General features: G+C 42.6%; 1 protein-coding gene across 2 annotated transcripts in view; it reads left to right on the forward strand.

The window, feature by feature from the left end:
• sema3h (sema domain, immunoglobulin domain (Ig), short basic domain, secreted, (semaphorin) 3H) overlaps positions 1 to 27,984 on the forward strand; it is a 152,952-nt gene that overhangs the window by 63,868 nt on the left and 61,100 nt on the right. For both annotated transcript variants that reach the window (XM_048606598.1, XM_048606599.1), the window contains exons 4-5: positions 2,497 to 2,616; positions 26,538 to 26,631. In XM_048606598.1, coding sequence (XP_048462555.1) covers positions 2,497 to 2,616; positions 26,538 to 26,631 — 214 coding nt within the window. The remainder of the gene's footprint in view (positions 1 to 2,496; positions 2,617 to 26,537; positions 26,632 to 27,984) is intronic.

Genomic DNA, 27,984 nt, shown 5'->3' on the forward strand with positions numbered 1-27,984 from the left:
CACTGAGAAACATCCCACCATGAAGTTTCAAGTTGAAAGGGTTGTTCCTTCTGAAATGACGTACTCAATGTAGTGAAGCAATGATCCTATGTATTGCTGCCTAATAGCAATGATCAACTTCCCTGCCTCTGACAGTTTTAGTGCTTATTAAAACAAATCTTTTTTAAAAACATTTATCCAATTATTTCCCTGACTTTAACTCCACTTATAGCATGTCGCCATTAGGAGATGCTGGCAATCAGAATATGAAACTGGGAAACTGTTGTAATCCTGTAGAGTCTGCTAACTTCTGGGGATTAAAAAATAAGGTGATTTTCTCAGACACTAATGGAAATAAGATGTGATTTTATGATTTAAGACGTTTAATGTAACAAAAAAAATCTAAAAGCAACAAACATTATTTAACTGGCAGTTAATGCACCAAATTATTTCTGTATGAACTGATTAAACCAATCAAGATAATTCTTTTAAAGCTGTTTCTGTACACCACACTCTGGCAGATGTACAGCATTACATGGCAAAGTTCCAAGTTGTGCTGTATGACCAAATGACTCCCAAAGTTCCAACAGGATCATGTTTTCTCCCTGTCATGCCTTTCAGTATCCTTCAACAACCACTCCACTCTGCTGACTCTTTCCAGAACTGACTCCCACCAGCAAGACCCACCTCGGCATCTCTTTGTTCATTAAATTTCCCAGAAATCTCATTCATTCTGCTCTACCTTAAAACAGAAAATCAGCATTTTGCTTACTTGCTATCAAAAAACAGTCTTATTTTGCACTGCACAGTACTAGCTGTTTTGTTTCTTGTTTCATTAGCAAAATTCAAGATACCAAAACACTCATGTGATATTCAGTAAGTTTCAGTTTAAGTTTTGACCCCCGTAGCAACAAAAACAATATAGAGGTGCTTGGAATGTCCTCACCATTTTCAAAATATTCCATTTAACGAAGGAGACATTTTGAAATATTATAATCTTGTAAAGTTAAATTTTGTAGTGATTCTAAAACCAAGTCTTTTTGCAGATTTGTGCGTGGGATCCTAAAGATTTGGATTCTATAACAAAGAAAATATTGAATAATCAATGAACATTTTTAACAGCATTGATGTACCATGCAGTCAAATAGATTAGCATGCTGTTAGTTCATTTCATGGAATCCCTCCATTTGCATCCTATAAAGTTGCGTTGAAGAAAGATAGGAGAAGTAATTTAAAATTTAAAAGGTTGCTTTCCTGTTACATTTGCCCAGAACAATGCAGAAATGTTTTTGTTTTAAAAGTATCGCTCTCTCTTTAGCCTTTTCTAAAATGTAGTTGGGATATGAAATTGCACTAATTTTAAAGTTCTGTCCCCTAAAATCCTGTCTTAAAAGGCTATGAACAATAGGATCATTAGCTAAGATTGATAGATACTTGTGAGCTCAGGGAACAGGGACAGATGAAAGACAGGTATTGGTTTGAATGGTCTATTCCTGCCTCAGGATGCTGTTGCAGAAATTCCTCAGGGTATGTATTTTCCATTCAACCTGTCCAGAGCTGTTACTCACCTCTGGAGCAGGTGGGACTTGAATCCAGGTCTTCTGGACCAGGAGTAGGGACACTGCCACTGCACCACAAGAACCCTTAAATTCCTCAGGGTAATATCTTCAGCTAAACAATTTTCAGCTGTTTCCTTCAATTCTGCATATTGTCAAAAGAGGACATGAGCACTGACGATTGTACAATGTTTAGAACCATTCATGACTCCACAGACACTGAAGCAGTTGATGAGCATGTATGAACAAGACCTGGACACTATCCAGGCTTGGGCTGATAAGTAGCAAGTAACATTCACATCACTCAAGTGCCAGGCAATGGCCATGCCCAACAAGAGCCAATCAAACCATCACCCCTTGACATTCAATGACATTAACATCTGAATCCCACATTTCCAATATCCTGAGGTTACTACTGACTAAAACTGTGCTGGGTGAGTCATAAATACAGTGGCTTCAAGGACAGGTCAGAGGCTAGGAATACTGCAGTGACTAACTCACCTGACTCCCCAAAGCCTGTCCACTATCTACAAGGCACAAGTTAGGAGTGTGATGGAATACTCCCCACTTGCACTTGCCTGGATGGGTGCAGTTCCAACAACTTTCCTTCCATAAGGGCATTGTAGGTCAACGTACAGCACATAGACTGCAGCAGTTCAAAAGGCTCCTCACCACCACCACCTCAAGGGCAAATGGTGATGAGAATCAAATGCTGGCCAGCCATTGACACCCACATCCCCTGAAAAAAAAATAGAAGTTCCTATTTATAATGAAATATAGGTAAAGCAAGGTGAATGTTGCTACACAAGGCTGAAACCAATCAAATTAACAATTGTAAAATGCACAATTCATATCTGTTAGTTTTAAAGTGAAGTTAAACATTGGGCTCAGCTATAGTCTGAGGGGTTTTGTTGGTCAGTAGATGTTGGAAAGTAACTGGAGCCTCCTGATTTCTTTGCAGCTGGACTGTGGCAACTTCCTGAGGGTCCTCCACTTCTACAACCAAACTCACCTATACGTTTGTGGGACTGGAGCCTTCCATCCACGCTGTGCATACATTGCCACATCAATTTTCAACAGGGTAAGGGCTACCTCACATGCATTTTCTGAACGGTCAACCGTTGATGGAAAGTTACACTGTACAGTGTTGCAGCCTATACTATATTGACTGGGACAGGGTGCAGAGCAGGAAAATAGGAGCTGGAAGCTGCTGTGGATTAACATTCTGTTCCTTTATATCCAAGGCGTGGGTAGGAGTGCAGACTAAGTGATTAACAATGGAATCTCTGCAGTGCTTGTAAAAATCCAACATAAATTTAGTTCAGTTCTGAGGAAGGGCCATTGGACCCGAAACATTAACTCTGATTTTTCTTCACAGATGCTGCCAGAGCTGCTGCGCTTTTCCAGCAATTTTGTTCATAAATTTAGTTCAATCCAGCTCTGAGTGAGGCGGTCCATGATACAATGCATGATTTGACACTCGTTGGCAACCTGATTGTGGGAGCTGGAGAAGAGAATGAGAAATAGCGATGGTGTTTTCTGATAGTGAGGTGCCCAGGATAGGGCTGGCGATGGTATTTTGCTTCTAATCCAGGAAGCCCGGGCCTGTGTGTTTTATTTGTTAGCAGTGGGTGAGATCATTTCAAATTAGCGCATGCTGTCAAAAGCGTCCTCAGGATTAGTCAAAAGAATCTGTCTGCCAAGCAACATGAAGCGTTGAATAGCACATGGTTATGTTTTAAACCTCTTTGCAGTTTTGGTTCAGTTTGTCAGACATTGCCTCTCCAACCTGCAGTACACTCCCAACTGAGTAAGGTTGTATTGACCTGCTGTTCAGGCCATCGCTTTACTGTCCCATGTTCCAGTATTATAAAGCTGATATAGACAGCTTCTGTGGATCAAATACTGTGGAAACCTTTATAGCTACCTCCCATGTAGGCCTACATGGAGTAAAATCATGAAACGTACAAGGCTACTAGAAACTGAGAACTGTTCCCATCCCTGTCTCCATCTCTGCTGCTAAAGGCTATGGATATTTCCACTCAGTTCAAATTTTCAAGACCAGGGTCAGCTCATGTTTATTATTGTTCAGAAGAAGAGTCCTACAGGACTCAATGTTAACTTGGTTTCTCCCTCCATGGATGCTGCCAGAGCTGTTGGGTTTTTTCCAGCATTTTGTGTATTTTTTAAATTTAATGTTTATTAGGCACGGATATGAAGAGAGATGGAGATCAGGCTGGGGGATAGCGTTGATCAGGGGTGATGAAGAGAAACATGGTGGAAATCATCACAGCTGGAGTTGGAATATGGACCAAAAACCTTTATCTGTGAGATATTGAAAAGTGGAAATATGCTCTTTTCAAGTTTTTCAAGTTTCTGTTTTTAAGTTTGTACCAGCTACATGACACTTCACCTGATGGCTGTGTGTATTCAATGACCTGCCTACAATTTCCTGCCAAAGGGACAGGAAGGAAAGGGCCGTGTTATCCGAATACATGTGGGCTCACCTTTCTCTACCTGTCACAGTCCTACACCCTCCTCCACAATCTCTGAACTACTTGATTTCCAGTCTCTCACATGTCCCTGATTTTAACCACCTCCCCATCGACAAATGTGCAAGGCTTTAGTTATTTTTTTTAAATTCCCTCCCTAAATCTCTTCACCGCTCGACCTTCCTCTGCCCCTTTTAAGGCACTCATTCAAGCTTGTCTCTTTTTGTAAAAGGTTTTTGGTCACCTGTGCAAATATCCCCTAATGGGGCTCAGTGTCAAATTCTGTTTGCTTGAGGCTCCCAACTCAACTGGAAGATTATCTCTTAAATGTCCATAACCATTTCTCTGTTAGTGTCTGCCCAGGGTAGGGTGAGGAGGATAGAGACAAGCTGACTCTGCTGAAGCTCATGCTACAATAATATACATCCTCCTTTGGAAAGCCATTACATCATCAACATTTCAGTGTCTAATCTCCAAGCTGCTGTAAGATTGTCCTGATGCTGTGCTTCCCAGAGATTTATGCTGTTTATTGTGGAAGCTGATAACAAGAATTCCTTCTGTCGAGTGGGGATCTGGGAGGTCTGCAGAGCATAGTGTGAGACTCTCCCTCTCTCCTGGCGATAAGCCCCTTCTGTCTAATTAGTGCTATATATAGTGTTTGATAGGGTCTTGGAAAGGTTCGTGCCCCTAGTTACAGGGAAGGCAAGATCAAGCTGAGGGGGCCCTAACACCATTGATCTTACCATGTGAGATATAGGTTTTACAAGGAAGGTTAACTTGCAGCTCTGGCAAACAGCAGTCCCTGGGGAATCACAGTTTAACCCACTGAGTGCTGAATTCCTTGGATAAGTCCCCAGGAACAAACAGGACTAATAAGGATAGTTTGTATTGAAGCCTGATTATCATGATATAGTCTTGGAATAACCGGGAAAGACTGGCAGCCCAGCTATGAAAATGTGATTTTGGTAGTTGTGGTGTGGCCACTCACTTTGTACAGATTTCCCAGTTACTGCCGAGATAAGGGTTGGCCATTGGTGAAGCGTTGACCTCCTCCAATAGTTCACATTATCTTCTTCTAATGATTGAAATAAGCTCTTGCATTGCAGGCAAACATGGACTGTAAACTCATTGCAATGATCGATACTGGAGGAAATGTCTGGAAAAGGATAGAGGGACAGATGAGAAATGACAGCCTGCATATATCACAATAATTTAAGGCAGGGAGTAAAATGCGAGCAGCTATCCTTGCTTTGACCACTCAAACTCCTCTTCTCAGTTCTTGAAAGGTCAGCTGAAGAATGTAGATACAGTGCGTTACTAATTCACATTTTATAGGGGCACAAGGAATGCAGAGTGAGGTCTCCTGAACAATGGAGATTTTGACACCAGGGTCTCAGTGACATATTTCTAATTCACAAGGAAACTGATACTGGCCTCTTACCACCCCATACATTCTGGTAGCAAACTTCAGTTGATGAAAATATTCGAGCATGTTTCGCAGAATACTAATACTGTCACTTTGCGAACTTTAGAATGCTGTAATACAGTAAACTCCCTGTCACACATACCTCACCAACCAGAATATTCAACTCTCAAAAACAGAGGTTGCCGAGAAAGCTCAGCAGCCTCTGTGGAAAGAAATCAGAAACATTTCAGGTCCAGTGACCGTTCCTCAGAATATTCCACTGGTCGAAATCTCTGGCATGCCCTTGCTTTCAAGGTGTCACTGTTACTAAATACAACAGGGAGGCAATGGCCTAGTGGTATTATCGCTGTACTGTTAATCCAGAGACCCAGATAATGTTCTGGGGACCCGGTTTCAAATCGCACTGTGGCAGATGGTGGAATTTGAATTCAATAAATATCTGGAATTAAGAATCTAATGATGACCGTGAATCGATTGTCAGGAAAAACCCATCTGGTTCACTAATGTCCTTTAGGGAAGGAAACTGCAATCCTTACCTGGTTTGACCTACATGTGTCTCCGGAGCCACAGCAATGTGGTTGACTCTTCACTGCCCTCTGGGCAATTAGGGATGGGTAATAAATGCTGCCTAGCCAGCGATGCCCTCATCCCATGAATGAATAAATAAAATAAAATACCGAAGTGATCAGTCTGAATTGGTTGTAAAGAAACCGTCTGAGTTGAAGTGTTTCCTCTCCATGTTAACAGTGAATAAAGTGACAGATGGAGCAGCTCCGAGTTCCTGCACATTGCCATTTACCACACTGTGTTTTGGTTTGATTCCGACTGTCAACGTGAGCTGCAATGGGATGACCAGCTGTTTTTGAATAGCTAGCACCACCCAATCCCGAAGTATGCCATGAATTTTCCTGTACCGTGCAGGGGATACCCCAAGCAACACCATGCAGTCTGTCAGAGCTTGGTGACACTGATACGGTCACAGAATGGAATACCACAGTTTGTGTCACATGTTGGAACGCTGTAACTTGCCCTTGGGCAGAATTTTACAGTCCTCCCGCTGGAGAAATTTGGGGAACCATGGTAAAACGCTGACCGTACATTTCCTGTCACTGATTCACCCTACCCCCAGCATGGCCACCGTTTGATCGGGGTGGTGGGGGGGACGGTGGACAAAGTGTCGGGTGGTCCTAAAATGATGGGAGGTCCAGGAGACCAGCTAGCTTGGGTGGAAAAGGAGATGCAATGTCCTTCAAAGCCTCCTTTAAATTGGAATCTTCCTTACCAGGATACCCCCTCCAAACCCCCACCAGAGGCATCACCTCCCCTACAGGCCTATGCATCATTTTCCCTTTGGTGAAGGTCCAGCTTTGTGACTGCTCAGTTCTCCTGCCCTTTGTTCCCTAGAGCTGCTGTGAATTTGAGAGCAAGAGTTGCATTTATATAGTGCCTTTAACAACCACCTTGAAGTGCTGTCTGACCAATGGGGTACTTTTGAAATGTAGTCACCAATTCCCAGGAAGTTCAAATGCTTGTGCTTGAAAATAATTAAAACATTAAGCAGTTTCAGACAGCACGGAGTTCATCAACTTGAGTTTTCCATTCCCTTTGTAATGTGGCCCAGTTTCCCACTCACTGTTTTGCATGACCTCGGCCCCTTGCTCTGCTACTGCCCTGCATAGAGTGCCACTTAACCCTTATTAGTAATCAGTCTCTGGTATCGGTCATCCTTGTTTGCTGTTTCGTTGCAAAATTGCTGCTGCCATACGCAAAGCGTTAATAACTTGCAATCATGGTTGTGTGTACTGTGGTCTACAATAGCACCTTTCATCGTTCCTTTCAGGGGAGGTCATGGAAATTAAACTGATCGTTAATTTCAGCCACAGCTAACAATTCGGGCAATTTTTGGCTTGAAACCTTGTAACACACCACTGCCCAAGATGGCAAACAACAACAAATCTGTTCACTTTAGACAATTCTTAGAATCGTAGGGTAATACATCACACAAGGAAGTCATTCAGCCCTAGTGCCTGTGCCAGCTCTTTCAAGTTTAGCCACTCCCTCCTTTTGTTGCCATTTTTTTGTTTATTCATGCGCACATTTATTGTCCATCCCTAACTATCTAGAGGGCAATTAGGAGTCAGCCAAATGGCTGTGGAGTCACATGTAGGCCAGACCAGGTAAGGATAGCAGTTTCTTTCCTTAAAGGACATTAGTGAACCAGATAGCGACAATTGACAATGGATTCATGGTCATCATTAGACTCTTAATGGCAATTTTTAAAATTGAATTTAAATCCCACTAAATGCTGCGGTGAGATTTGAAATGGAGTCCCCAGAACATTACCTGGTTCTCTGGATTAACAGTTCAGTGATACTACCTCTAGGCCAATGCCCCCTCATATTCCTGCAAATAATTCCTTTTCAAATATCGATCCAATTCGCTGTCAAAAGAAAGCATTGAATCTGCTTTCACCAACCTTTCAGACTGTGTAATCCAGGATATAATTATTCACTTCATATTTTTTTGAAAAGGAGTCCTCTTCTTCCCTCTGTTTATTAAAGTACTATTTTGGTTTGAAAAGTATAGTAGGAACATAGACGTGGCAATAGGCCATTCAGCTCCTTGAGCTGTCTCCTCTATTCATGGAGATCATGGCTGTGAACAGGATGCAGGGAGATTTTAGGATGGCGGCCTGCTAGATACAACTAGAGGATCTGATCCTCCCTCCCCATTTGAGTAAAGAGCCATCTGTCAGCACCTGTGTGTCCCAGCAGAAGGCAGGTTTTCTCAGATTGGGCATTCTTTAATGGATCGGTGTTGGGGTCTGAATTGGTTTCGGGAGGTCCTAAATTTTGTCAGGTTTCATCCTGGCCCGTGATTTCCTTGTTTAGAATTGGCAATGCAACATCTACACAGAGGCTTCTGAAACATCAGACTCTGCAACTGTATTCCAAGCATTGTTTTATGGTAGATTATTCAGTATTTACAAGGCAGAAAAGGACCAGGTCTCGTGTCTGCCTGAGTTAATGATCTGTGCAGGCTCTTTTCTTTCTTATTCTTTCAGGTCATGGGACTGGTGCTGGTAAGGCCAAGTTCAAGCTAGACTGGGACTGGGCATTTACTCCAATTTCATGGTAATCGCACATATCTGCCTGGGTTTACCTGTTCCTGTCTTGAGTGAAGCTGGGACAGAGGGCAGTGCTGATCCTCTGCTGACACTCTGTCCCTTCTCAGCCAGGTCTGAAAAGATTGGGCCACATGTTTTAAAAAATATATAGTCCTTTCTCAGACAATTGCACAAGTTGCTGGTTAAACTGGCACCTGTGGTCAATTCCTAATTGCCCTGGAGAAGGCTGTGTTGAGTTGCCCTTTTGGCCTGTTGCAGTCCCTGGGCTTAAGGTAACGCAAAGCATCTTTAGGCAGAGAGGAGCAGGATTTTAGAGTAGGATCATAGAATCCCTACAGTGTGCAAGCAGACCATTCGGCCCAATCAGACCCACCCCCCCAGTCAAAGGAATGACCAATATATTTCCAAGTCATGATGGTGAGTGGCTTGGAGGGGAGTCTACAGGAGGTGGTGTTGCCGTGTTTTTCCTTGTCTTTCAAAGGAGTAGAGTTCACGGGTTTGGAAGGTGCTATCAAGGGACCCTTGGTGGCCTCTGCTCAGCTTATAAACTGACCACTTTGCAGACGTTATCTGGCATTGATCAAATTTGCTCACCTTCCAATGTCATCACTCATGGCATTGTCCCCATGAACATTCTGCTGTACATGTTCATGCTTTGGTATCAAGGGAGGGCAGGGTTTGCCTTGACTGTGATACATCTGCTGGCAGAATAGCCCTTCTACACGTAACATCAGGGCTCCTGTTTGACCTCTGCAGTAAAGAGCTGGCTCAGCTGGTGGGGGAAGAGAAGAAAATCACCTATCAAAGGTCAAAATAATTTAAAGATCAGTTCCTCAGGGCTAATCCCTCATACACTGTTCCAACATCTGTGGACAGCTGATTATCCATTCAACTTTGAAACTTTAGGGTGCCAAGTGGCAATTTTGAGAATCAAAGCGAAAATGAAAGGTTGCTTTGGCTGTGTATGTCATATTGCAGTACAGATATGTAGATGTAGAGGAAGGTGAGGATATTTCCTTAATAAACAAATGGTGGGGGTGAGTGAGGAAGGATGCAGATTGGCAATACCATGACCTGGCATGGGCACCACAAGATACCAGGTGAGTCTGTACATGTTCAAGCTATTTAATTGATACAAGACATGACCTTCCCAGTCTTAAACGCTGGCACAGCGCAAGCATTAGTTGGCCGAACATGTCTAACTCTGGCAAGGAAAGAAAGTGGGCAATTTTAATTTACATTTTATCTGACAGTCCAGACAAATGGGTGGAATAGATGGTTAATTACACCTTTACTCTAAGAATAGGAACTGGGTCTTATGCGTATGGCATAACATCAGATCACATGGACCTGGGATCCGAATCTATCAAGAAATGTCCTCTCTTGCCAGGAGCAAACCAAAGGGTTTTGGTGCTTTTGGCGAATTAAGATTTTGGCACTCCCTATATCCCACATTCACTATAGAAACTGGGAGCGGGAATAGGCCATTCAGCCCTTAAGCCTGCTCCACCATTCAATCTGATCATGGCTGATCCTCTATCTCAATGCCAAATTCTTCCTTTACTGTGCCTCCCAACAATGCCTTTACTTTTTTTGTAATGAATATATCCAGTGACGTGGCCTCCATCACCTTCTGTGGTGAAGAATTCCACAGGTTCCCTGCATTTTCAGTGAGGAATTTTTCTCATCTCAGGCCTGAATCCTGACCCTGTGACCCCTGGTGACCCAACCAGAGAAAATATCCTCCCTACGTCTAAGATAACACAGTGTGGAGCTGGAGGAACACAGCAACCAGGTCAGGACCCTTCTTCAGAAATTACTATCTCTGAGTGACTTATAACCCTACTGTGAAGCCAATTCTGAAGAAGGGTCCCAACCCGAAACATCCTGTTCCTCTGATGCTGCCTGGCCTGCTGTGTCCCTCCACCTCCACACTGTGTTATCTCCGACTCCAGCATCTGCAATTCTTACTATCTCCCTGCATCTAATCTGTCTCATCCTGATGTGGAGGTGCCAGTGTTGGACTGGGATGGACAAGGTCAGAAATCGCACGATAAATTGAATGGTAGAACCAGCTCGAGAAGTTGAGTGGTCTACTCTGTTCCTACAATAAGTCAGACATATAACGGGTTTTCAGTGGGAAGACTGATGAGAACGTTGGCAGCCAGTAAATGAAGTGCAATCTGGTCAAGTAGGTCATTTAACAATGATTCATCCTTCTCACTTGTGTCCAGCCCCCACAAGTGATAAAAGGCCAGGTCTTGTAAACTGACTTTCACTGACCCTATCATTTCTGGCTCACCTGCAACTCAAAGCCACCTCTAGAGTCCATTGGAGCTGACTACTTCTGGGAGGCTCTGGAATTCATAATGGATTAACCTGTCAGCATATTGAGAATATCTTGAATGGAAAGGATGTGATCGTGTCAGGGAAGTATTTTAGCTGGTCACTTTACTGAGCTGTTGTGCTCAGTTGCACCGAAGGCAGCTCTGACTGGAGGTTGGTGAGAGGATCCAAGCCAGTGTTGATTGTGGAGCGCCTGTGCAGTTCTGAATCCATGATTTCATTACAGATGCGGTGTGAACCTAGAGCACAACCAAAGGGAGAAATAATCAGCAATTCTTCTGTTCTACCACCCTGAGAGTCAGAAGTGCGAGGCAATGAATGGCCCAATAGCATCAACTCATTGTAGTGCCAGGGAGGGGTAAAGAGACAGAAACTATTCTCCACTGTCCGAGAGACAGTGGAGGGGAAGCAAAGGGAAACAGATCCGTGTCTATCAGCTGCTTTCTCTTTCCATTTAGGTCACTGGATGCAGGCATCATTGGCTAGGCAGCATTTATTTCCCATCCTTAATTACCTAGAGTCAACACTGCTGCGTGTCTAGAGTCACTAGTAGGCTAGTTCAGGTAAGGATTTGCCTTGAAGGCATTAGCGAGCCAGATGCGTTTTTACAGCAATCTACAGACTAATGATCACCACTTAAGCTAGCTTTTTATTGCAGATTTTCTTGGATTCAAATTTCACCATCTGGTGGGATTCAAACTCAGAACATTAGCCTGGGGCTCTGGATTACCAGCCCAGTAACATTACCACTAGATCACTGCCTCTCCAAAAATCATTACAGGACATTCCACCCTGTCTTTCTTCAAGACACTTTTTAAACTGAACAACTTTCCTTGACCTTTTGCTCATCTTCATTGGTATCTCCATCTGTGGCTCCGCCCCAGATTTTGTCTGATAACACCCTTATGAAATGCGTGGGGGACATTTTACGACTTTGGAGGTGTGATACAAATGCAAATTATTGTTGTGTATCTGTCTTGAGACTGTTTACACCATTGCAGTTTGCAAAGTGCTTTTGGATGTGAAGGCAAATTATGTCTAACTCCAGCATGTCCACCTTTCCTGCCCCATCAGATGATGCCTGAATATCTTTTGAGTATAGAGCTCAAATTGTGTTCTGATTGTTTGATGAAAAATAACATACCCTTTCAATTGCAGCAATAATCCATCCCTTCCAACAGTTTATTCCTGGTCAACCATCCTAGTTCCTATTGAGACTTTTGTTTTATTTATTGACCAATGTTTTCACTCCTCTGAAAAGAAAAGGGAATGATTGAAGGTAACGCATGCTCACTTTCCTTCATTTGGGACGGGATATTGTAGGTCGTGGCTTAGAGGACAACCAAATTACTGTGTGTGTAATGTGGTTGCAAATTCAATCTTCATTCTGCAGGCGTTTGCAGTAAAATCGAGGCGAACACTCCAACTTACTGAAAGAATGCTACATTGTTAGAGGTGTTGTGTTTGACATGGGCCATTCGACCCTGGCTCTGCCTTGTCTTTCCAGTGGATGCGAAGGATTCCATGGTGCTAATTCAAAGAAAACAAATGCCGCAGATCTGAAATAAAAACTAAAAACAGGGACCTGGATTCAAATCCCACCACGGCGGATGGTGGAATTTGAATTCAATAAAAATCTGGAATTAAGATTCCAATGATAACCATGAACCCATTGTTGATTGTCAGAAAACCCCATCTGGTTCAGTAATGCCTTTTAGGGAAGGAAACTACCATCCTGACCTGGTCTGGTCTACATGTGACTCCAGACCCACAGCAATGAGGTTGATCTTTAATTGCTCTCCATTAGAGATGGGCAATAAATACTGCTCCAGCCAGTGATGCCCACAATAAAGCAAAAAACCTCAGAAACTCAGCTGATCTGGCAGCATCTGTGGACAGAGAAACGATGTTTATGTTCAAAGCCCGAAGCAACTCTTTCTTGGAACTGAAGAGAGGTGGAATGTTGGTGGGCTTTATTGCTGTTGAGAAAGGGGGGAGAAGGGCAAGTGATACAGAAGGGTTGGTTAATGAAAAGTGAAAGAGTACAGCTCAAATGTATCATTGAACAAAAGGCAAAGGAACACATAAGGTTGTAGAGAAAACAAAGCATTGATCAAGACTAGATACTAATAACAAAATGAAGATGAGCTTTTCTGAAAAAAAAAACATGAAAATCTAGGTACAGACACTTGGGGGATAAAAATATAACAAAATGGAGGGGAAAGCTCATGGTTGAACTCAATGTTGAGTCGGGAAGGTTATAATATGTCTGGGAAGTGGCTATTGATAGTAAAATGGGATGCTGTTCTTTCAGCTTGCGTTGAGCTTCACTGGGATCCTGCAGCAGGCCTGGGAAAGAATTGTGAGCATGAGAGCAAGATGGTGTATTGAAATGGCGAGTGACCACAATGATCTTGCTTATGGATTGAGTGGAGGTGATCCAGGTTTTGCCTCCCCAGCATAGAGGAGGCTGCATGATGGCTGCAAATACAGGCAACTAGACTGAAACAAGTGCAAGTAAATCACTGCTTCACCTGGAGTATTTGAGGCCTTGGTCAAGGAAGAGATAGAAAAGGTCAAAGAGTGAGAGGTGCATCTTGGGGCAGCATGGTGGCTCAGTGGTTAGCACTGCTGCCTCACAGCGCCAAGCACCCAGTTTCAATTCCAGCCTTGGGTGACAGTCTGTAGAGTTTGCACATTCTCCTCACGTCTGCATTGGTTTCCTTCAGGTACTCTGGTTTCTTCCCACAGTCTAAAGATGTGCAGGTTAGGTGGATTGGCCATGCTAAATAGCCTGTATTGTCTAGGGATGCGTAGGTTGGGTGGATTAGCCATGGGCAAAGCACGGTTACAGAGATAGGGTAGGGGGGTTGTGTCTGGGTGGGATGCTTTAAAGAGGGTTGGTGTGGACTCGATGAGTCGAATAGCCTGCTTCCACACTGTACGGATTCTATGATCTCGTATGATTGCATGGGAAGGTGTTGAGGGTCATAGAGGAGTGGATCAGGTAATCTTGGAGGGAATGGTTTCTTCAGAATACAGACTGGTGGGGGGGAGGAGTTGACAAGTTTGATGCTGGAGGTGGCGGAAATGAGGGAGAATGATCCTTTCATAATGGAGACTGTTGTAGTGGAAAGTGAGGGCAAGTGGAACCCTAAAATAAAACAAAAGGCTGCCGATACTGGGGATCTGAAACAAACAAAAACACAAATTGCTGGAGAAACTCAGCAGGTCTGGCAGCATCTGTGGAGAAAACGCAGAGTTAACATTTAGAATTCAGTGACCCTTCTTCAGAAGAGGAACCCTATCATGGTTATGGGAGGGATGGGAAGGGATGAGGACAGAAGTGGGAGAAATGGATCAGACAGAGCTGGGTGCCCTGACCACGACTCTATAGGGGAATCCTCAGTTGAGGGAAAAGGAGACAAGTTGGAAGGACCACGGTGGAAGGTGGCATCATCTGAACAGACCTGACAGAAATGGAGAAACCTGGAGAATGGGATTGTGTCCTTAGGAAGTGTAGTCTAAGTAGCTGTGAGAGGACAATGGATTTACAATGAACATGAGTAGATGATCTGTTCTCCCCGGTGACCTAGTCAATGTATAAGCTTCATATAACATCATACAGTCAGAGTTTCTCGTCATTATCATTCTGATCTTTTTGTGAGCTTGCTGTTGTGGTTCCTACCTTACAGCAGTGACTGTAATTCAGAAACTACTTCATTGGCGATATTTGAGATTCGGAATATCCTTAGGATGTATAGTATCCTTAGGCGTTATAGTAATGCAAGTTTTTTTTTTGTTCTGAATGTGCCATAGTAGTGGTCCTGCTGCCTTTGCCCAACCCCAGCATGCTTTAGCCAACAAACTATCAGCTCCCAACATACTCCAACCTCTGCTGACAATGTTTAGGACTCAATTGAATTAAGTCATTTTGCTACAATTTACCTTTTATGGTAATGTTTTCTTCATTGTATTCAAGCCTTCACCAAAATTTCACCGCAATTTTAAGTCAGAGTTCCTGATGTTCTGACTGGTTTACTGAACGAAAGCCGGTGTTTAAATTGTTCAAACTGGACCAAGAGAAAGTTTGAGAATGATGTTTTGTTAATTCAGAAGAAGTTAAAGTGTCCTATGAGACTGTATCCAACATGCCTGTCTGTTTCATTACGACATGTCTGCTGAGCTGTCAATACGTAGGAGGCTTGAAAAAGCAATGACATTTATGACCAGCAAGGGCACTACAGATTGCAAACACAGTCAGGCATGTGCAGAAGATTTCTTGTTCAGAGGCACATGCAAACAAAGAATGTTTTTTTGAGTCAAATTATGTGATTGGAGTCCTAATGAGTGACACAACCCTTTTTTCCTTACTTATTTGGATAGATTACAACTGACTAGCCAAAGTAGTACAATTGGTTGTCAACATCAGTCTAAAGAAATGCATACATGACAGGTGCCAGGAATATTTGCAGAGTTAGTATAGGATCCATCATAGGTTGGAGAAGCTGGCAACAGAATGCTTTGTCCCCTTTTTTCTCCCCCAATGTAAATTCAGACCACAGTGCTCCAGTGACAAATGGGCATACACATGAGCTGAGGCAAAGCAACAACAAGAGTGTTATAGCTATGTTCTCAACTACAAGACGTGTGCAGCTAAAGCTGTATTGAGGATATTTGCTAACGCATTCTACTTCCCTCCTGGGGAAACAGACTGGGAAAAAAACAGAACAATCCTGGGGTCATGCAGAGATTCCATTATAAGATGTTGATTCCATATGTATGTTTGAGATAACAGATTAAGAAAGAATTTAATTCCGTGTATTATCTGTAGCATCTGGTAGGTTTAATTGGGCATACAATTTATTTAATGTTAATATTACTTCAATATGGATTTTAATGGAAGGCACCCTATTTAATAATCCAACTCATTATGTCATTAAATTCTGAAAACAATTTAACACGAACGCACACTTCTCGCAGGAAAGTTTCATTCTGCAGACTGAATTTCCTTTCCACCTCATCATTCCATCTGTTTCTCGTTAAAACTTTTAGAAAACTTTACGCTCTCTGATAGCTCATTGGGTGTAACAGCAGCTCACTCTGTGCGCAACTGAGGTTTCCAGAAACTATATTAATCCCTGCTTAGAGATAAGACTATTGATATCAACTGGATAGGGGCCGTACACCAGCTGTCGTTGCCTACAAGCTGGTGGAGGGCGGTGTTTTGGGTGTTTGGGAAACGAGAAAAATGGAAATTAGTCAGTGATCACACTGAGATTACCCCTTGCATGAGTCATACAGCTTGGAAACAGACCCTTTGGTCCAACCAGTCTGTGCCGACCAAACTAAACTCTCGTCCTTTTTAAATCTTTCTCCTCTCGCCTTAAAAATATTCCCCATAGTTTTGAACTCCCTCATCCTAGGGAAAAGACTCTTGTCATTCACTTTATCTATGCCCCTCATGATTTTATAAACCTCGATAAGGTCACCCTTCAATCTCCTATGCTCCAGTTAAAAAAAAAGTCTCAGCCTTTCCAGCCTATTTTTATATCTCAAACCCTCCATTCCCGGCAACATCCTGGTAAATCTTTTCTGAATCCTTTACAGCTTAATAATATCCTTCCTATGACAGGGCGACCAGAACTGAATACAGTACTCCAGAAGAGACCTCACCAACATCCTGTACAACCTCAATATAACATCCCAACTCCTATACTCAATGGTCTGAGCAATGAAGGCAAGCGTACTAAACACCTTCTTAACCACCCTGTCTACCAGTGACGCAAATTTCAAAAAATTATGTGCCTGAACCCCGAAATCTCTCTCTTCTGCAGCATTAACAGTATAAATCCTGCCCTTGTTTGTTTTACCAAAACGCAATACCTCGCATTTATCCAAATTAAATTCCATCTGCCAGTCCTCAGCCCATTGACCCAATTGATTGAGATCTCTTTGTAACCTTAGATAATCTTCTTCACTGTCCACTATACCACCAACTTTGGTGTCTAGGGCAGGACATGGAAAAGAGGCAAAGCTCAATTTCTGTTATGCACTGAGTTGCTGCTGTAGACCTCAACCATGTTTCAAACCATGTACTTCTCGAAAGATGTACAGTTTATTTTAAAAAAAAAACCATGACTGGTTTCCTTGAACTGAAACTCTTGCACCACATGTTCTGAGTCATGTTGCTTGTAAAGTCCAGTCACAGACCACAGCGGGAAGGAGCAGAGACGGGTGACTTGGGTAAGTTGGAGATGTCATTGTCTTTCCATTACCCGGGATATTTCAGGCAGTATGACCTAATTTCAGCCGGCCTGCCCTCTGCCATGCTGTAAAACACCCTGAAACACCTCGGACTCATCAAAGAAAAAGATTCTAGGATTTTACTAGATGATTTGTGGAACATGAATTATATCATCCCTTCCATCCCCATAAACAGGTGCAACAACAGAAGTAAGATTTCAGAAATCGAATTATATATTCATCAATTAATGGGGCACAGGATGAAGTTTGAATTAAACATGGTAGTGTTTCTGTAAACTTTGATTTTGTCTGATTCCTCCTTCAAACCAGTCCTCAACTAAGCCATTATTTAATTTAGATGGATTTACTATTCACTAGAGATTATATATTGATTGAATCCAATGTCAAATTCCATAGGAAGATTCATAAATATAAATACAGAAGTAGGCCATTCAGCCCATTGAGTCTTTTCTGCCATTCAATGGGATTATAGTTGATCTGATAATCCTCAACTCCACTTTCCTGCTTTCCCCCATAATCCTTGATTTCTTACTGATTAAAAGTCTGCCTTTCTTAGTGTTTAATGTTATTTCAGACACAACCTCTATACTAAAGAATTCTACAGATTCACAACACTGAGAGAAGAAATTCCTCATTTCATACTCTCAGATTATGCCCTTTGGTCCTAGACCCTCCCACAAGGAGAAACAATCGATCTGCATCTACCCTTTCAAGTCTCCCAAAAATCTTGTTTGACTAAGATTGCCTCTCTTAGGCCTACAGGAGTAGCACCGTTGTGTGGAACTAACTAGAATTGGTCATTTGAACCCATGTCCCCAGATCATTAGTTTTGGCCTGTGAATTATCGACAAGTATTTTGAATCAACATTTTTTGACACATTTCTGGCAGAGGTGGGACTTGAACCCAGACCTTCGGGCTACAGGCAGGGATATTATCACTATACCACATGAGCTCATGATGGATTGTGCAGTAAGTGTTTAATGTTTAGTGGAAGATAGACATGGTGTTTATGCTTTGTAGAAATAATTGGTTTCCAGGATGGTGTACATATAGCAATTTAATTGGGTTGTAGTCAGGATTTGGATGGTTTATATATAATCACAATAATGATACCCGGTAATGAGTTATTGACTGAAATCTAATCGAGGGGTTAGGCTATTGTATGTAAATGTGTTTGAGGGTTGTGTTACAAGATCTACTTGAGGGCTTTAGATGGTTTATACAAAGGCTGTATGTCTCTGTGGATTTGTTTGCTATCATTGATAATTCTGGTCAAAATCCTGCAGATCCCCACCTGATTACCCTTGGGTAATCTGCTGGCAAGTCTGAGGGGCTGACAGGACCTTTGGCAGCTGAAGTTGATACACAAGACTATCCCTGCTTTGGGCCTTGTGGGAACTCTTTCTCACGATGAGTCTTAACTCTGAAGACATTTGCACGCCCATGAAAACCAGCCCTCCTGCCATTCAGTAACTGCACAAAGAGCCATTCCAAAAAGACCTTCATGAGCTAACACACCAAAGATTCATTTGGTTGTGAAGAGCGTTGCTGAAAAAAGGTGCTTTTTGTATTGCTCACAAGGGCAATTCACAAGAATATCCAAGTAAAAGGGAAGAATGCAAACTGTTTTCCCAAATACTTTGGTATTTCTTGTGAACTTTCCCGATAGATCCAAGAAAAAGTACTTCAAGAGCAATGCATTAATTGCTGTTTTCTTCCAGTTTGTTTGTAGTTATTTTGTCTACATCCTGTCCACAGAGCACTATATCATATCCCAGAACACATGTCTAACGTTTGTTGCCCTTGTCTTTGGTTTACAAACACAAGATAAATCCACAAAGCATCACATTCTCTAAAAACATATGTCTAATTATCTTTTTTTTCCTAAAATGATTCATGCTGCAGTATGCAACCCATAATTGTAATTGAAGACTTACTACGCCAAGTTTTATTTGGAAAGTAAATTTTGTGAGGATTCTTTTCCTCACTGGGGTGGGGCCAGTGGGAGTTCCCAACTTCTCTGACCACAAGCTGAAGAAGCACATAACCAACCACCACAAAGAAAGCTCACAAGGACATTGAGCAAGTCGCAAACCCAACCTGATGGTGTACCTCAGAGATAGTAAGAACTGCTGATGCTGGAGTCAGAGATAACACAGTGTGGAGCTGGAGGAACACAGCAGGGCAGGCAGCATCAGAGGAACAGGAAAGCTGACCCCTTCTGGGGTCCTGATACGAAACGTCAGCTTTCCTGCTCCTCTGATGCTGCCTGGCCTCCTGTGTTCCTCCAGCTCCACACTGTGTTATCTCTGATGGTGTACCTCTCCTCCTTCTGCATTTTAAACTGTAATGAAGGCCTGATTAATGGCATCAAACTCTAGCAGTCTGTTGTTAGTGCACTGCTAACTTCTGGGGCTGCATTTTTCTGAGAGCAAACTCCGTCTAGACTTGTGCAATTTAAGACACTGTAAAGAGGTGGAATTGAGTTCATCTGTTTACGTTTACAAAATACCTTTGTGACTCTCGTAAACCGGTAAGAAAATATCCTCATTAATCTGCTGTCCCAAAGTTGCCCGTTTACATGAATTACAAGAGGTTCACTACTTGATAATTTACCCCTTCTTTCAGCATTAAACAGAAGAAACCTGAGTTTGCTGCATTTGTTCCCTTCATTTGAATCTCAGACAGACATGAAAGAGATTGCTAACCTTTGAATCTGTCCACTTTACAAATACTTAGGCTCAATGTTCTGAAACTCCTGAAAAGTTCTGTGGTGCGGTGCATTTTCCATTGTGCTTTGTGTGTATATGCGGGGGTTTATGTGAGTGTGTGACTGATGATATTTCTTCATCATGGAATAGATTTTGGGATGTTTATGTCATTTGCTAACTCATGTTTGTGTTTGCCTCGATTTGTTTCAAATAAACTATCCCGTTTTTGCAGGGAGTTGTGGTCAGGTTTAAAATAAAAAGTCATATTTTTTAATCTAGCCTCAAATTCTGCAAAATCATTTCAATTTGAATGGGACTAAAGCTTGCCCCCTGGTGACTGGTTTACTTGATCTGAGGTACATAGATAACATTGCCGTTACCAACAGTTCCAGCAGTTACAAGATGACAGGGGGAAACAGAGCTAAGTATTAAAATAAAGCTAAAAATTATATGAAGTTATATAGAATGTACATATCTGTGTGAATGTTTATGCTTACTGTGCCTCACTGGGACAGTGAAAACCAAGCTCCAGTATTCCCAGTGTTGTCACAAAAGTTAAAGATTGTATCAAAGTATGCAATATTTCCCAGTTTACCTGTCTGTTAGACCCAGGTTAACAGAAAACTCAGACCAGGTATCTGCACTGAACAAAAATTACTATTTATTACAACTAAGCCCCTTATAAGCACTGCATGCCCTCCCTCCATCTACACACACATTTAGACGAAAAAACAACTGAGTGTCATGAACAGAGGGAAAGGCTGGGAAGACAGTTAATTGATCCTTCTCCACAGAGTTCACTGAGATGATCCCTTTTCATTTGTCAGGTCTTGCTGCTCCTCGATCTTCCATCTCCAGGAACTTGCAGGAAGTGCAGGATGACTGCTTCACACTTATAATGTCTCTCACTTGTTGGTTAATAGTCACAGCTTTCAGCAACTGATGTGGCAAGTAAACTGGCTTTGCTCAGGCTTTCATACTGCAGAGAAAAAAGACAGATGTTCCTTTTGAGAGGATCAGTAGTTTCTGTCCCAACACTCACATCCACAAGCTGTCTAGCTCCCTGGGAGCCAATCACATAGCTGTTGGCGGGCAGAAGGCCTGTGTCATCAACCTCTGGTCACCATCTCCACAGACCAATCAGCTACTTGTTGCCTGTGGAATCTCCCTTCGTCCATGCCCCCTGGCTCCAGCTGATCTGTAGTAACCTCCTCTATCGCTTGAACAAACAGCAGTGTAAACAGCACAGACAGAGCAGGTTGGGTAACTTGCTGTTAAAACATGCAGTAATCCTTTCCTCAATCCTTAATTTTTAGCACCTTTTCCTTTTCCCATTTTGAGATGCAGAAAGATAAAAGTAAAAAGTCTTTGCAATGAGCCACAAGAGCCTAATTCATCAAACCCTTTCCGCATTCCCTTCTACACCTAATAGTTATTTGTCGGATTGTTCGGTATTGAAGCAGTTAATCTTGCTTCATTGTTCCATTAACCCTCACTGCCTTGGCCCGTGATTATGGATAAGGGACAAGAGTGCCACAGAGGAACTTAATCCCAAATGTGAGCCGTTGCTTTCAGGAGACTTTGGCAGGAGATCTTGCTTGGGGCATTCTAAATGGGCAGCAGAAACGGATTTGTTTTAACTCCTGCAAATTTGAGGAGAAGCCCTTATCATAGGGATAGGTTGTGGGGGATGAAGAGAGATTAGTTATCAAATAAGCATTTAATAATAGAAAACATTAAATCTTGCTAACCAGCAAAGGCAGTTCCCAGGGTGTACTGCATAATGTCACACCAGCAGCTAGATGTTGCTCGGGTCAAGGTTCAAACCAACTGCCATTTTGGCAATGGATGAGCAATCCTGGATGATGGCGTCATTTACACTACACAGTCGGCTGCCTTGCCGTGCTGACATTACACATGGCACACAAAACTTTCACATTCCCCAAAGGCAAGGCCCTAACACCAGTAACATACATGAGGTTCAATTCCATTTAATGTCACATTGACTCCTTTACCATCTGTCACATAAAGCTGCAAGAGAACTGTGAGCTATTCAGTAAAGGAGCTGTGTGTTACCACATTGTGTGGCTGTTCTTTCAAGGCAACCAAAAAGCTGCAACAACGACAAACCTTTGCATTTATATAGCATCTTTAACATAGTGAAATAGTGTCTCAGAAGAGCAATCAAGACAGAAATTGACACTGAACCATTTAAGACAATTGTAGATCAGATGACCAAAAGCTGGGTCCAATTTTAGCTAACAGAGGAGCTAGAGAGAGTGTGAGAGGAAGGAGGAGACATTCGAGGAGGGAATCCCAAACATTTACGATTTAGGCAGCTGAAGACAATGTCACCAGTGGCGGAGTGAAAGAATTTGGGATGTGCAAGAGGGCAACATCAGACGAGTCCAGTAATTTTGCATATTTGAATGTCCCAGTTGCAGGACAGTATTCGTTCCTTTAGAAAGAAGCAACACGAGCCGGAATGGGAAAGGAGCATGCTCAGTGCATGTGTTTGCAGAAAGTGTTCCTGAGAGGGGCTCCTCTGGGGCAGTGTTCCCATTTTAACCCTTGCATGGCTGGCCGTTATTACCATTTTCTTTCTGGAAAGTGCCACATTAACTGTCACTGACCAGAAATCTTAGTCAGTAAAATTCATGTATAGGTCATTAATGGCTTTCATTACGTCCCTATTTATGCCCAGACACAGTCATAGTCCAAGGACTGAAATGAGGAGAAATTTCTTCACCCAGAGAGTGGTGAGCCTGTGGAATTTTCTGCTACAGAAAACCAAAGTTTGAGGCCAAAGTTCCTTTCAAGAAGGAGTTGGATAGAGTTCCTAGGGCTAAAGGGATCAAAGGATATGGAGGAGAGAGTGGGAACAGATTACTGATTTGGATGATCAACCATCATCATATTGAATGATGGAGCAGGCTTAAAGAGCTGAATTGCCGACTCCTGTCCCTATATTCTACGTTCCTACATCATTCTTACAGATTCAGTGCATCCTAGGGAGTGATCTCAAGTCCCCATTATGTTCTCAGTGTGCACAGTGCTTTGTGAAAATGTACCCCCAAAACGGCAGTGTGTGAACAGAATTACTTAGCGGTTCTGACGGTACAGGCCCTTCCTTTTGAGCGAAGGCATTGTTGAAATGTAGCAGCACGTTTGTGTACAGCAATTAGATGAATTATAATATCATCTGTTTTGGCGATGGCAGAGGAATGAATAGTAGCCAGAGTAAATGATTGCTAAGCGTTGCCACTACAACCCACTCCATTCCTTTGTGGGGAGGTAGTGAAAATCCCTCCTCCGCAGCATATTCATATTGATTAGTATAAGTCAGGGTTCAAATCCCATTTGAGAGCTGATCACAAAATTGAGGCCGACCATCCAATACCATTCATTACTTTTGATGAGACATTAAGTGGAGGTCTCCTTTCCCTTCTCGGGTAAATAATCCCATGGCATTGTTCAAAGTAGGGGAATTCTCCTGACCAATATTCATTCCCTAACCAGTATACCAAAATGTATTATCTGGTCATTGTCATGTTGCAGTTGGTGGGAGCTTGCCGTGTGCCAATTGGGTGCTGCATTTCCTATATTACAACAGTGACTACGCTTCAATATCCAACAGCAGCGTCCTCTTCCAAATCAACTTGCCCAGTGTTGAGGCACTCATCACATAAACCTTGTTCTGCTAAGTGGAGTAGGCCTGACATCAGACTTCACAACCAATTGCTCGACTCGTAGTACAGTCGTAACAGGACACTCCCAAGAGGACAATGGAAATACTTTAGGGATGTCCTCAAAGTGTCACTGAAGAGTTGAGCTTTCCCTGCCATGTATGGGAGACCCTGGCTTGTGACTGACTAGAATGGAGAGGGTCCATTTGTGAAAAGCGCTGAGCAGATCAACAGTCTTCATGCAGAATATGGAGAGATGAGCCTGGGGCATCAGACGGAGAGCACAACTATTCAAGTAACCCATCTCCTCGAGTCTTTAATCAATACCTGGGTTGCAAGTGGCAGAATCTTCAGATCCGGGATTGGGATTTTCAGTGATATTAAAACCGATCAAACCAGAGTGGAAACATCAAAACGAGGAGCAGGAGTAAGCAACTCAGTCCCTTGGGACTGTTCCACCATTTGATATGATCATGGCTGATCTCCTCTCATCTTCAACTCCTCTTTCCTGCCCGCTCTCCATAACTGTTCAACCCATTATGAATTAAAAATCTATTTCCTCCTCAAATGTATTCATTATCCTGGTGTCTACTACACTGGTGACCCTTCGAAAGAAGTAATTTCTCCTTACCTCCGTTTTAAATCTGCCACCCTTTAGCCTAAAGCTATGACCTTTCATTCTAGATTGCCCCACATGAGGAAACATCCTTTGTGCATCTACTTTGTCAATCCCCTTTTGTATCCTTTATACCTCAATTAGATCTCTCATTCTTCTAAACTCTAGCAAGCACAGGCTTAAACTGCTCAAGCTCTCTTCATAAGACAGGTCTTTCATCACTGGATTGATTGAATCTAATGAGCTTTCTCGAAACTGCCTCCAATGCAATTACATCCTCAATCCCGAGGAACTACCTAAGAAAGAGAAGATAGTTTGAAAGTTCATTGGTCTTAATGCATTTTGGAAGGTCCCAAGGTCATACTCAATTGTTTATCATCCCTGCATGTTGAAGTACACTGTAATCACCACAGTTTGGTGAGAAATGCGGCAGTACGTGGTCCGAAGTTGTAGGCAGTTAGTGGGAGTCTGTTATTTGCAGGCTTTAGTAAGTTTTTAGTGGTTTTCAGGAGAGGAAAGTATTCAACAAGGCAGCCATGATATGGATACTGCTATGTTTTGACAAGTGCCTCTTGATGTGAAAAATAACTTGGGAAAACAATGATTGATGTGAAGAGTCAACCAGTTAGGAAATGGGCACAGGCAATAGTTCTCAAAGTCCTTACACCCTTTAAAAGTAATGAGATAGAAAGGGCTGTTAAATTATTAGCTAGAAATGGTGTTGACCTTTTAGTGAGCCATAGTTCTGAAGGCTTTGAAAAATCCATGGAAAACAGCAGTGTAATATTGCTGCAATAGCATGAAAAGCCATTAGCAGTGTGTGCAGTAGTTTGCATAGTATAAGTTCTCACTGCAAGAAAAAAACATTTAAAAAGTTACATGATACATTGGGTTGATGTGATTGAATGTTGTTGAAAAATATGAGGAAGCAACAGCAAAAGAGAAGTATTTGAACCCATTCTTTAAGTTCCTTGAAACTGGCATCACAGGTAGACACAATGGTGAAGAAGGTGTTTAGCATTCTGCCTTCATTGTTCAGAACATTGAGAATAGGAGTTGGGACATCATGTTGCGGTTGTACAAGACATTGATGAGGCCCCTTTTGGAATACAGAGTACAATTCTGGTTGCCCTTGTATAGGAATGATATAGTTAAACTTGAGAGGATGCAGAAGAAATTTACAAGGACGTTGCCTGGTCTGGAGTGTTTGAGTTATAGAGAGAGGCTGAATAGGCAGGGGCAGTTTTCCCTGGAGTGTCGGAGGCTGAGGGGTGACCCTGTATGGGTTTATATAATCATGAGGGCCATGGATAGGGTGAATCGCCAAGGTCTTTTTCCTGGGGTGGGGGGAGTCCAAGACAAGAGGGCATAGGTTTAAGGTGAGAGGGGGAGGATTTAAAAAGGACCTGAGGGGTAACATTTTCTTGCAGAGGGTGGGGTGTGTACAGAACAAGCTGCCAGAGGAAGTGGTGGAGGCTGGTACAATTATAACATTTAAAAGGCACCTGGATGGGTATATGAATAGGGAAGGTTTCGACAGATATGGGCCAAATGCTAGCAAATGGGACTCGGATGGGTTGGACTGAAGGGTCCGTTTCTGTGCTGTATGACTCTGTATTAAATTGAATTATTCTGTAATATAAAGAGACAATAATGATATTTGCAGCCACCACTTGGACCAAACTGGCTCTGCTGTCAGAATATTTTGCTAAGCACTTGTCTTTTTTGGGATGCAACAGCCATGTGCAAACAGCAGGGAGACCACAGTGGGGGCTGTGATCTGAAACTCTGCTCTCAGCCGAGACTGAAGTCTTGGAAATTGTTCAGAATGAGATTTCTGATGAAAAGAGTAGGAGAAATCAAATCAGTTTAAATACGTGGGACTTATATATTTTTAAGGTGAAGAAAGAAAGGTGAAGAAAGGAGTATAATATTGTGAATCACAGGATGCAAATCCCAATGAATGGTGGTCTCAGACTAATGCTGGGTGTGTTTGTACTGAATTACCATGCACCAGTTTACCACAGATGGTGAACTTTCTGAGGGAAGAATTTGATTCAAGTCTGTTAGACAAACATGCAGGGAGTGCATTAACCTCTGTCTGAATAATCCCAATTTCCATGGTCTATTTTCACAAATGAAAGCACTACGTATGTACTGGACAGCAGCAACTTTCCGCACAGTGTGTTGAAAGATGCTCTTCTTTATTCAGGGTGGGGTCTGGATGACAAAAGGTTGTATGGTGCTGGTTCATGTCACCGTGCCTGACTCTTCATTCATTTCCTCTCCCTCCCTCCCTCTTTCCCCTTCCCACCCACCCATCCCTACAGAATGAACAATTAGTGCTTCATCATGAACAGACTGAGTGTGGAAAAGGGAAGTGTCCTTATGACCCTCGACAGCGGGTGGCCTCAGCAATGATTGGTGAGTATGGCATTGGGTGAGCTTGCAGGGGTGGTAGTCTGTGGGACATTGTGCCATTTCAGGAATGTTTATACTGGCAGAGTTCGCAGTCTGAGAACATAAAATCTGCTGAAACTGTAACACTGTGGTAATACTCTGACAAGTGCTCAGCTTGTCCTACGAAAAGTCATAACGTTTTCTACAAATAATAGGCTGAATGAGATTTATGACAAGTGCAAATTCACACAGCTGGAAGTGGACACTTCCCCCTACATTTATATGTTTCTTAACTTGCTTGGACCACAGTTAATATTCGTGGACACACATTGAGTGCCATGAGCCTCCAGCGTAGGTTGAATGTTTGTTCTGGAATATTCCTCCACTCATGCACAGACACGGCACAGCAAGATTCTATCTTGCAGTGTCTGTAACTATACGGACTGAGATCTCCCCATTCCATTCATGAACAGATTTGGCATAACATCACTCCCTCTCTACGGCAACCAAACAATAACGTTATGGTGTCAGCTTCAGGGCCTTATCTGATTTTTTTCCAGTCTCTTTGTTCCTAGAGGCTCCAAGTGACATTCCCCATTCATCACCAACTTATTTATGGTTCTGTGCTTTGGCCTAGTGGCATGAAGGGAACGGAGTTGGCTTGTCTGAATACGCAGAATTCTTAGCTTGGGATTGGAATCTAGTTCCTGAAATGAAAGGATACCGTCAACTCACTATGTCACTCACCTAAATGTGCATTTAGTTGAACTTGAATGGGCTCCATAACTGAAAAGAATAAGGTTGAAATTCATAAAGTCAATACAAAAAGTGCCAGTGTCATACAGAAAGCTCTGCTTACTCAGTGGATGGTGTTCAGGTTCTGGAGCTAATATCTGCAATGTAAATGCCTTGCTGAGTAACTACCTGACAGTTCAGTGGCTGCAGGAAAGTATTGCTTGTGAGATAATCAGGGTGTGATTCTCCACCCAGCTCCACTCTTCCAGTCTCCATGTCATATTTTCACCTTTTGGTAGGTCATGAAACTGAGGTTATTCGATGGCATAACAGAACTTTAGTTAGGTCACATACTGCATACAGTTCTGGTCTCCACACTGCCAGAAGGCTGTGCAAGCTTGGGAGAGGGTACAGAAACAATTGACCAGGATACTGCCTGATTTGGAGGCGTTAGCTACAGGAAAAGAATTGGACAAACTTGATTTGTTTTCACTTGAATGGCAGAGGCCTGATGGAATTTTACAAAATGATGAAATGCGTGGACAGAATGAATAGCCGGAGTCTTTTTTCCGGGATGGAAATGTTAATTACTAGGGGACATAGGTTTGATGTGACAGGAGGAAAGTTTAAAGGAGATGTGCG

The sequence above is a fragment of the Rhincodon typus genome, chromosome 16 (assembly GCF_021869965.1).
Source record: "Rhincodon typus isolate 14 chromosome 16, sRhiTyp1.1, whole genome shotgun sequence".
NCBI lineage: Eukaryota > Metazoa > Chordata > Chondrichthyes > Orectolobiformes > Rhincodontidae > Rhincodon > Rhincodon typus.